The sequence below is a fragment of the Manduca sexta genome, chromosome 28, assembly GCF_014839805.1.
Source record: "Manduca sexta isolate Smith_Timp_Sample1 chromosome 28, JHU_Msex_v1.0, whole genome shotgun sequence".
NCBI classification, from domain to species: Eukaryota; Metazoa; Arthropoda; class Insecta; order Lepidoptera; family Sphingidae; genus Manduca; species Manduca sexta.
In genome coordinates, this window is record NC_051142.1 from 11,818,897 (window position 1) to 11,830,988 (window position 12,092).

The 12,092-nt window shown below is 35.9% G+C and overlaps 1 protein-coding gene across 1 annotated transcript; it reads left to right on the forward strand.

Moving 5' to 3' along the window:
* Positions 1 to 1,432: 1,432 nt before the first annotated feature.
* On the forward strand, positions 1,433 to 11,777 carry LOC115442129 (MFS-type transporter SLC18B1). The gene is made up of 10 exons (XM_030167105.1): positions 1,433 to 1,694; positions 6,858 to 7,027; positions 7,778 to 7,925; positions 8,893 to 9,079; positions 9,315 to 9,430; positions 9,797 to 9,990; positions 10,238 to 10,333; positions 10,666 to 10,834; positions 11,024 to 11,175; positions 11,581 to 11,777. The coding sequence occupies exons 1-10, from the start codon at positions 1,584 to 1,586 to the stop codon at positions 11,747 to 11,749; spliced, it is 1,512 nt and encodes a 503-aa protein (XP_030022965.1). The 5' UTR covers positions 1,433 to 1,583; the 3' UTR covers positions 11,750 to 11,777.
* Positions 11,778 to 12,092: the final 315 nt, after the last annotated feature.

Sequence of the window (12,092 nt, forward strand, 5' to 3'; positions counted from 1 at the left end):
GTCCGAGTTTAACTTACCACTTAGAATTTCCGAAGCATTTTTAAATTTGAATAAAGAATGTCCGATATTTTCACGTGGCCAAGCACGATTGTTATCACCGCTAAGGTCCCACGCAAGAGGTCAAAGTCGACACGTGATTTACTGAATTACAAATATAAAACATTGTTTTCGTATCTTAATTATTACTACGCAATAGTTTACGCATATCGTTTTTAGGCGATGGATTACATTCTCGGAGAACATTAGCTAGTTATGTTATTTTTTGTGTAAATGTTTTCTTCTTTTAATGCATTGAATATAAAAATGTAAAGGACAATAATACAATTATTATAAATATTATTAATGATAATAAGATTTGTTTTAATCATGATTCGGTCTTATTGCCGAATATTATCCAAATTCGTTGAACAGTTCACGCATTATATATCTTACAAACATGAAATCATCCACACTTTCACAAACATCCATTCATGATATTAAAACTTATAATTGCAGAATTGAAATTATTTTTTTAACTAACTTCAAAATAAACACTATATAACAAAAAAGGATTAACATTTGGTGCTAAAAAAGGGTAACTAATTAAAATTGTTAGGAAAGCTAGATAAATACACGAACAAATGTACGATAACTACCAATTTTAATTAGTTACCGACTCCAAAATTGGTAACCAGCGTATTGGTAATATTAAACATTTTTTGGGTTTTTAGTGATTTTTGAAGGCGGTATAATTTTTTGTTAAAACTTTTTATTTTATTTAATCAAGGTCGGTCAACGGTTGTTTACACGTCTCATAATAAACATAATCATTTCGATCAATTAACATGTGCAACAACCATTTAAAGGCTAACACAACATATTATACAACAAACTGTTTTAATAATGCTGACGGGACCTAAAATTTATCTTCTGCAATATTCTAATACAATTAAAAATTCACGCAGTAAATATAAACTACGAAAATGTTTCGTTCCAGCTGTTTACGTGTAAGTATTATATAATAATTCTTTCACTAAATACGAAGCTATAAAATATTTTTTATAGTTGTAACATACAATAATTACATTATTTAGAAGCCAGTAAACACATAATACATTTATAAAATAATATATTGTTTACTATACTATGTTTAATGGTCATTAAAAATATTAATTATAGTTTTATCTGTTGCTGATATTTCAGACGCGTTTATCTTTCTTGCGGTCATTACTTCTTGTTTCCACGCTTCTTCACAAACATTAATTCGATGTAAAAAAAAACTATAACATTTTTCAATACATCGCTTACTTTTTATCGGGGAAAGTAAACATTAAGTTATCAAATCAAGCAATGCATTACCCTCAATGCGATATCATCTAAGGATCAATAGGTCGGCAACAAGTACATAGTATTAATCACAACAATGATATACCCGCCATCCAGAATAATTATCATTCTAAGTTAGTTTCACTCCCGACATCGGTACTAAAGCTGTTTTCCGGCCTGTGCAAAATGTGATTTTAATTTAATTGTGAATTAATCAAATTATGTGATTAGGACTTTATTTAATTCAATTAATTTCTTTTTATTTCAATTTAATTAAAATGGGTTTCGATTTTTCGCGTAGACAGTGGTTGACTATCGTTGTGATATCAATTGCTGATTTTTGTAATGCAATATGCGTAGCTCTTCAAGCGCCTTTCTACCCCCAAGAAGTAAGTATATGCTATATAAAGCTTACTTTACGAGTACAGAAGGTATCGTAATAACACCACGAAGGGAAGACGTGTACTATATGTTGTCGCGTCCTGCGTCAGAGGGGGTTTGGGTAAAGAAGTATTTTGGGAACATTAGGGGATGTGAGTAGGCGCTGATCTGAGTGAACGTATATAACAGTATGGATTAAAAAATACCACTTAAATATTATTGAGCACTTAATAACTGTTTTATATGCAACATGCTGTCCGGTTAGTACTACTTTGTCTCTAAGGTTTCAAGGTCACTTAAGTTAGTTTGGTTATTATGAGTTATGAGGCCAAATCTGGAGACGATAAGCGCCGTTCTACACCATGTAGTGATTTGTAGATCAAAATTCTGTGTACTGTTGCTTTTAATTGATACAGTTATTTAAGACTAGCTTTTGACTGCGACTCCGCCCGCGTGAGAAGGTTTTCCCTAATAAATATTTTCCCAAGCTAAAAAGCTTATTATAGCAATCAGGAGTAATGTAGCTTTCTATTAGCGATTTTTTTCAAAATCGGTTTAGTAGTGCTTGAGATAACCCCTTTCAAACAAACTCTTCAACTTTATATATTAATATAGATTTAAGAACAAAAACATACATTAATCTTTCCATTTGGTAGAATTAGTAGTTTTAAAACTGGCGCGCTTTAGAAGTGACCAATAACATAACTAAGTAACTAGTTAACTAGACTATAGCTTTAAGAAACAAGACAGCGCTGATTTCTGTCGTTCACATAAAAAAAAACCTTAACCCGTTTTGCCATCGAACCAACCAAGTGTCATGTACAGATAGCACTCTCCGTACTCGGAGATCAATGGTCACGAGATCAATTGTGTATAGTACAAATATGCTAGTCGGTAAAGATGTATAGATGTACATCTTCACCAATGTTATAAATTATAAATGTTTGTTACGCATTTACGAATTTAGTTGAAACAAATACGTAGACAAACATCTGAATAATTTAAAGACACTTTAAGCCGAAATTTTTATGCCGAAATAGGATTTACCCAAGCATAAGACATTGTCTCAATTTAAAGAACCTGTTAATTTTTATAACATGACCGAAATTCATCATGTTCATAGAAAAATAAGCAGGTTTAAGATTTCTCATATTTTTGTGCTTAATATTCAGTTTCATTTAACGGTTTAGTTTTAAATCACACTTATATTTTCAATTCCACATTTACCTTTCCTGGCGTTGGATAAATTATGTTCGAGTAAATTTCTTGTATGTTTGCACCCCCTTAGGTTGTTAGGTAGAGAATGCCTATGGTGTTAGGTCTACCTAACGTGAATAAATTAATTTCATTACTAATTCTATGGGTGTACTTTCGTCTTCAAGGGCAAGGTCATAAGGTGGACGTCATTCTTTGATTAACGTGTACCAATGGATGAATAATCCGGTTAATAACAATTTCCTATCGTCTCCTAGCAATCTACAATGTTTGTTGTTCAAGTATTAGCTACTAGGATTCCATTGAAATTATTAAAAGGCAGGCAAAGTTAATGTCCCTTGTAGATGGTATCGCCTAGACCACATTCCAAAATAGAATTATGATTCCGACAATAAAACGCCCTAGATAGGTAATATATAAAAAAAAAAAAACTTTTCCTCCAACTGTCGGTTACAACGTTGCATTATCGGTCATCAGCGTCGCGATAACCTTAGAGCAAACTCGCAGCTGGTGATTCAACGCAATCACTAGGCGCTGGTAAATGTGATCGCAAAAAGTTTTAGTGGTTTGTGAAAAATTTACTTTTTTATGAAGGTTTACCGAATTATATGTTTCTGAATTTCGAAGATATTTATAGTTTTACAGCAAAACGTAGCCCTTATGTAGGTTTCAAATGGTAGTTATATGTCGATAAAATTATACTTAACAACAAAATAACTGCAGTCAACCGCAATAATCCACTCGCAATACTATAAAAGTAGTAGCTAACGGCAAGAATAGAGAAGATGTATTTTATAAATAAATATGTGTAAAATTTGCAATATCATAAAAACAATTTACATACTTTGCTCAGTTAACTATAAAAGTTCTTTCTGCCACAGCGGAGCATGTCACGGAAACAAAGATAGGAAAATATCACATTTTTACAGAATCGGAACTTTATAAAACTTTGTCGAGTGATTTTAACAGCCACTCCACATATTGTGCCAAATTTTATTTTCATTATTTATCTCATCTCCATTATAATTTTATGCATAATTTGTACTTACAACTTAATGGTAAAATTTGTGTCAAAATTTCTAACCGTTTTTGTGATATAAAGCTTTATGCGTCTCATACTTAACAGATTTCCTAGGTGATGTAGTTATAATTATACACGATACGAGTCGAGTCGGAGAGTACGGTCCTAGGTTCGAATCCCAGGTCAAGCCGAAATAACAGTGACTAGATTTCCCATCTTAAAAATTACTCAGTCGCAGCTCAGAGTCAGGAAATTGGCGGTGTGATACCCCCTGGGAAAGCACATAAAGCCGCTGCGCTTGATCTTTCTCCAGTCATCTCAGATTGCCGTCTCACCGGACTATTAGAGCGAAAAATTAAAGAGTGCACCTGTGTATTGAGCACACACTTGTGCACTATAGTATCTCCTGCGTACTTGATTGATCTCTGTTGAGATTGGCCGGCGTAGCCAAAATTCGGTTAGAAAGGAATCAATCATACTTAAATTATTTTCTCATCGCCGCAATAATTTTCAGGATAAATATAAATATAGTAAGACTGTACCAGTCAGAAATTAATCATTATGCCCAGGAATACACATCCTCCTATCAAAACATGTGTAAACACTGTTCGTGCTAATCACAAGACACTATCACTACTAATTGATATTTTACTAATCTGTCAGTCTATCTCATAGGTCAACGATTTGCACACACATGGATGCATTATTAATTACTAGAACATGTTAATCGTGATAGACTTTCACCCTTTTAATATGTAGTATTTATTATACCTAAGCCGTGTAAAGACCATGTAATCTACATGAGTACGTTTAAGGTCCAAGCCACGAAAACTTGCTACACAGCGAGCGGCATGGTAAGCGGCATGTCAGTGCTATTTGCACTGCTCTGTCGCAGGCATCCTTCCTATTCCCCCGTGTATCTATCTCACTCCCTCGTCGATGCTAACGGTAATGCCGCTCAAGCGGAGACTATAGCTTGGCTCTAAAGCTAATCCCCTTATTCATATATGTTATTTATCGAAGGACGGAGCATTGCTATGATAACAAGTATACTTCTCAGTTGTCATGTTTATCTAACAGCCAATTAGATAAAAATTGTATCTCAATATTAGCCAATCACTACGGCCCTATGTCTACGCACTGCGAAGGCTGCCATGCTGTCAGCACTGAGAATTACTTGTTATCATAGCAATGCTCCGTCCTTAGATAAAAACATCTATGAATAAGGAGGTAAGTCTATAACTAACAACAATTTAACCAAAGTCCGAGTCAAAAACTATTGGCTCTTAAGTCTTTACCCAAGTTAATTTACTAAAAGCAACATTCTCCATATAAAATTTGCTCACGATTACTAAAAGATTTCCTTTATTGAATAAAAACTTTTCAACTGTTTGATTATTATTATGAATTTTGTCATAGTAAATTTTCTTTTTTGTTATTAAAGTACATACTTATACGCTATTTAGATAGAATCTTGCCAAATTTCATAATTCTTAATTAAAGGGAAGTACCCTATAGGTATTAATTCCCTTGTGAAACCACAAAATATGGGAAATATGTCACATAAATGTCATCAATTAATTGCGTTGACTTACAAGTTTCATTTTTTCACAACTAAAAGAGTTAACACTAATATTTGACGTAAATTGTAACTGGATACATCTACGTAGAGACGTATTTCTGAGAAAAAAGGTCTTGTCAGACAGACAGGTGGACAACAAAGTGATCTTATAAGGCACATTCCTTTTGAGGCACGGAACCCTAAAACTACAATTATTTATCATCTCTTATGTAGAACTAATGAATTGAATGTTATATCTGACTGTACAGTAAATACTCAAATAAATGTTACCAGAGATATTTAAATATATCCAGCTCCTACTGGTTATACCTCTAAAGCAAAGGCACTGACCTTTTACAATTTATTCGATAATTCTTAGACTTGGGACAGATTATTACGTAAACATCCAACAGTATAGCATTATCAGTTGGTGCTGTGTTGGACTAATTAGAAGTATTCTCGAATGAACTCCACAGATAACATGGATCTCATCGTCCTTCTTTACAAACGCACTTGGAAAATATAAGTAATTATGTTAAATATTGTAATTTTTTTATATATTTTATCCTTTAAACGAGGCTTAAAAAGAGTGCTCACCGTCAAGTACGACTTAGCTTTGCCTCTAGCATTGCAAAGTCCATGGGCGGCAACTGCTACTTACTATCAGGCGAACAGTTTGCTCGTTTGCTTATTAAAGCAATAAAAAAAAATATGTCATAAAAAAATGCATCAGTCTTATTAAAATATTCTAAGCCGGCGTGTAGATGTACAATATTTTGCACCAAATTTCTCGTCTAACAAGTGACCACTCAGAAAAGATTCCATGATATTATAACTGTGATTACGCTCTAATGTATTGCACAAGGCACACACAATAATAAAAAAAAACGTATCAACTTTAATAACACAGACACGGATCTGATACATTAGAGAATTGAACCTCTAAGATCTCATTTATTTTAGTTTCTTACTACTTAATGATCATCGCCGCTGGCTGCTTCCTTAAAATAAAACTCAATAGAACAATACATATAAGTAATAAAATTGTAACAAACCAATGTATGCACATTTAGAAATTGAAAATATACTAATATAGGGTATCTTCATTAGAGCAACAGAAGCCAAAACAACAGATTTCATAACGTTTCTCTATCTGTAAGTTTATGCACACATCACGCAATAACTACTGTATAGAATTGAATACAGTTTCACCGATGTATTGCTTAAGGTTTATTTTAAAATATAGTCTCTATTTTACCTTGGAAAAAAACATAAAGCAGGACTTCTGTGCCGGAAAAGATTGTTCACACTGGCAAAGCTGCGAGTAAAATCTAATAATACACAAATTAATATCACATATTAATTTATTTACAGGCCGAAAAAAAAGGTTGCTCGGCGACGGAGTATGGTCTAGTCTTCGGCATATTCGAGCTGGTGGTGTTTGTTGTCAGTCCGATATATGGCGCACACCTTAACAGATTGGGGCCGAAGTTGTTGTTCAACGGTGGGATACTCACTACAGGAACATGCGCTATATTGTTTGGGTAAGTTTCTTTTTGTGACGGACCCCGCAGCCTTCACCGGGGGAAACCTGTGAATGGGCTACTGGAATCCCCTGGCTTAGCGACTGCAGGGCCCTGAAAGAAATTTGAGAGGGATGATAGATGAGCGATGAGGATAGCTGGGAAGGTAGTGGGTGGAAAGCCAGGAAATGTTAGCGAGCCCTCATAGGTAGAGCCCTAGAGTGCCTAGAGCCGTGAATTGAAGTACAATTTTTCTGCATTACAAGTAGCCAAATACAAAACGTATGAAGTATTACATAATATGCCATAGGACCTAATGAAAGCAAGACAATTGAAGGCCCTTGGCGTTTCACCAAAAATCGTATGAACGGGTTAATTTCACAACCAAGGTTAGAATTGTTGCACAAACTGTACTTGCAGTTCATTACCTTAAATTACTCTGCATCATCACGTGCCAATTAATCTATTAACATATATTACCAAAGTAACAGGAAATACTACGTTTAGTGACCGTGACTTGACTACTGGTTTTATGACTAAGGGATTAGTAATTCAGTAAGTCTAAAAAATACAAGTAAGCCTGTGATTTGCGAAGGTCTAAGTTCGATTCTCTGGTTGGATAACAAATAATTGACTTGATAAATGCATTCCTAAAAGTTATTTAAATCAACGAAATAGATGACAATAAGAATAGCGCCATCACGCATGTCAGTAATTTTATATAAAATCGTGGATTTTATTCGTGGCTTACTAAATATGTTATGTTCACAGGTTGCTAGATAAAGTGGACGATCACATCGCCTTCATAGCGCTGAGTTTTACCATCAGAATCATAGAAGCCATGGGTAATGCCGCCTTCCTCACCGCTTCTTTCGCCATCATCGCTAAAGAATTCCCCAACAACGTGGCTACTATGTTTGTAAGTGTTATCATTCCTTACTCGAATTCTTTAGTATGAATAATATCAGCCCTGTATTATGTACTGTCCCACTGCTGAGTACAGGCCTCCTCTACCACTGAGAGGGCTAAGGGCTTAGTCAACCAAACTGGCGGTGCGGATTGGTAAACATCATATACCTTCAAAATTCGTATAAATAACTTCTCAGTATACGGGTTTCCTCAAGATGTTTTCCTTTATCGTTAAAGCAAGCGACAATTTACAAAGAATACACATATAATTTTAGGAAAGACAAATATTTATGCCCTTGGGTTTTATACATGCGGATATTCGTCTCGGCATTCCGTTCCACACTCAACTAAGATATCGATTAAATAGAGTTATAATAATAATAATTGTCTAGGCCTATACACTGAAAATTTAGTACAATTTCCATGAAGTTTAAAAATTAATGCGGTTGTAAACCGAAGGGTACGTTAAAGTATTTTTCGCAACCACAAGAAAAACTTACATTGACGCATTCCCCTTTTTACACGTTCGATTCGATTAAAATGCTTGCAACTTATGAGATGGCAAAAAACATATTACTCAGTGTTTTATGAATGTCTATTAATATCATCTTTTTACGAGTGTTGGGTCTTTGATGTTAACCGAACTAAATTAATTATATTGTTCAGCGAAATATCTTGCGTTTCTCGATATCAGAATTATGCCGGCTTATCGTTCTGGATGTATACCGGGCTACTCCCGAGACACGGCTTATCAAATGTCGTTACCAATGCAGGTTTTTATAAGTCACAGTCTCATCGGAGCTGAAGATAACTGAAACGCCTCCTCTAAACCACTGCGACGCACCCCAAGCTCCCCGTTCTGTATTTAACGCTGGTATCGTCATCACCCACAAACGATAACTAAAACTTTTGAGTTCCTACTACATTTTTACCCACAAACGTAGTGAATAGCGAATTAACAATGACATATATTTCAGGCGTCGCTAGAAACGTTCTTCGGTTTGGGTTTGATTGTTGGCCCTACGGTAGGCGGAGCTCTGTACGGCCTGGGAGGTTATAGCTTGCCATTCGCAGTTCTGGGATCAGCGCTGTTTTGTGCCGCTGTCATGAGTTGTGTCGTGTTGCCGAAAAGTCATGATGATGAAGACGTGAGGCCTACTGGACGTATGTTATATTCTTTTAATAGAAATATGATTTGTTATTTTTCTAAATTAGCATTATCTACTTATAGCCTTAAATTTCGAATAATATTTAAAGTATTAAAATTATAAATAATAAATAAATAAGGAATAAGGAGACATATTTGTCAGTAAATAGGTCTTTTCTTAATATTTCAATAGTACATCTATAAAAAGTTTATTCCTATACAATAAATTGTTTTTTTTTTTTTTAATTACAGCGACGATGTTCACCCTTCTGAAGATCCCTAGTTTAATTCTGTCGGCAATGAGTATCCTAGCGACGAGTATGAGCATAGGATTTCTACAGGCCACTCTCGAGCCACATTTACGAAAGGTAAAATAGTTTTTACTATATCCTTATGAGTTTAATAGCACCGGTTAGATAATGTGCAAGTGGTTCATATGCTGTAAATGTTTAGTGATAGCTACCGCCCATAAACATCCACAATGTAAGGAGAATTATTGATGGTGGAATATAAGCCATAATTAAAAGTGATAGGGATTAGAGAAGGCAGGCATCAACCTCCTTGTGACGTCAGACTATTACCAAACAGTTAAGCTACAGTTCACAACTAAAATCATCGTCTACCTGTGTAGTGTGTACTGTTTATACCGCCTTATTAATGCTAGTCCTTTCCGGGCACATGCGCAATCATGAATATTTAAAATTCTGAATACAAACCCAAATATACTTTCACAGTTCAACTTCTCGCCAATGGTGCTGGGGTTGATGTTCGTGATCAATGGTGGTGTGTACGCGGCGTCGGCCCCCGCGTGGGGTTGGCTCTGCGACCGGCCTGGTATGAGGCCGAAATACGTCACCGCCATTGGTTGCCTTTGCGTCGCTTCTGGGTTCATGCTCATCGGACCCGCGCCGTTTTTTGACTTCCCTACGTAAGTATCACTAGGATACATAGGGTTTACATCTCTGCATACTTAATTTGAAGATATATAGATTTTCTTAGTTCAATAGGTAGTTTGTTCGACTCAATACATACAACAAACGTTAAATTACAACAATTAATTAAAAACGTACTATTTTAGTTAGTCTTTAATTTGTAGTTAATGATTCTTTATTTTTACATATTTATTTTTTTTATTAAGCAAGTGACTAATGAATTCATTTGTTTTTATATTCCAGAATACTATGGGTTGTAGTGCTTGGATTGATGCTGCATGGCTTGGGTATGGGCAGTCAACTGGTGGCGTCATTTTCCGATGCGTTAAGTACAGCCATGTAAGTATTCCAATAGATTTAAAGTTAACTTTTGTCTGCGACTCGGACCCTCCGCTCCGTGCGAATAACCGTTCTCAAGATAGTAGTCCAATCTCATGTAAAGCATGCTACAGAATTCATAGATAATGTAGTTTATTATTCGTTGAAAACACAAGCAAGGTTCAGAACGTGTATTTACATCCAAAAGAATCTAATTTCTTGAAACTGGAACCCAACAATTACCAAAAAATGGCTATACTCACTAACTTTAATTGGTTGGAGGGTTAATTGTCTATACTACATTCTATACATGAATATTATTCTTCATGTACATATTGATTGTAATTTTCCAGAGCAAACGGCTTACCGAACTCTATAGAAACATACGGCCTTGTCTCTGGAATGTGGACTTCTATGTTCGCATTAGGTGCTTTCATTGGCCCAACTGTATCTGGCTTGCTGTATGACTCCATCGGATTCCGCAATTCTACACTGTTTATCTTTATTCTACATGTATGTTTGGTAAGTTATAATCAACCTTTCTCTGCTAAATTTACATTTAATTTGCCTAATAAAAAACCTAAATGAACCTAAATCGGTTAGTATAGTGTAAAATCCGTCAACTTGTGAGGGAGAATCAGTCTTATTACCACATCAGGCAATATAAACTTGGTTTCTTTTCCATAATTAAACTTTCATGTTTAATTGTAGATGTTGATGGTTCTCATGTTCCTGTGGACGTGCGACCGGTCGTACAAGATGGACGTGTCGGTGTCTGCAGGCGACCTGCTGCAGCTCGACGGCACGCTCGACGAGAGCGTACTCGTCGGTGACAAGTACATCGCGCCGGAGAGGACCAAGAGGTAAGGCAATGTTGATAGTTGAACGTTTGGCGCGCAGATGCTGTCATATAATAAACACTACAATACAATATGGCCGCTATGTCTTGGCCGGCGTGAAGTTAGCCACAACACCTGTTCTCTGTATTTCGCTACTCGTCCCCAATAATAATATCTTTGTGGTCACTTATAACAAACTTCAAACCTGCCGTGACTATGTTCTATGAAATTTGAAATTGCTTTATCAACGTAATCAATTATCAGTTTTATAGCAGTCCAGAATTTATCGAGAAGTTGACAGCGCCTGCGCAATGCCTTAACGAATTTCCACATTTTAAGTTGTAGATCCTAAGGATCCCAATCCTAAGTTTCATCTTCAGTCTAACTGAGCCTATATACATGATAGAATAGCTAAAATTCCCTTTCCAGTCGTCGCTGTGGTATCAGCGTGGAGAAGTCTCGTCCTCCCGCCATGAACAGCCTCATCGCGTGTTCAAGCTACAAGAATCGCCGCAGCCCATGGAGCCAGCGCACGCCCCGGTACCGGCCCACGTACGGCAGCCTCGACCATCGGTACAGAGGCGCTTATGGCACGTAACCATCAATAAATGACGACTAAATACAGACAAGGTGTTTTAATATACACTGATGCATTTTATCCCAGAAGAGGTAAGCAGAGGTGCAACTAGTGCACACTTTTGGCCATTCTGAATACCCATAACTGATGGGAGGAAGCCTACATTGAAAATAGTCCAGGTTCCGGGGTGATATTGATCAGATAACCTCAATAGCAATTTTTATTTGTTTTTTTATCTCCTACTCAATAACATTCGTATCATTTAAGGACTGACGCACACCTTAGAATAGCAGCTACAGGAGCCTTAAATTTAGCAGATGGAAGTTCCTCATATCTTATAGATGAGCGCAAAAAAAAGACTTTT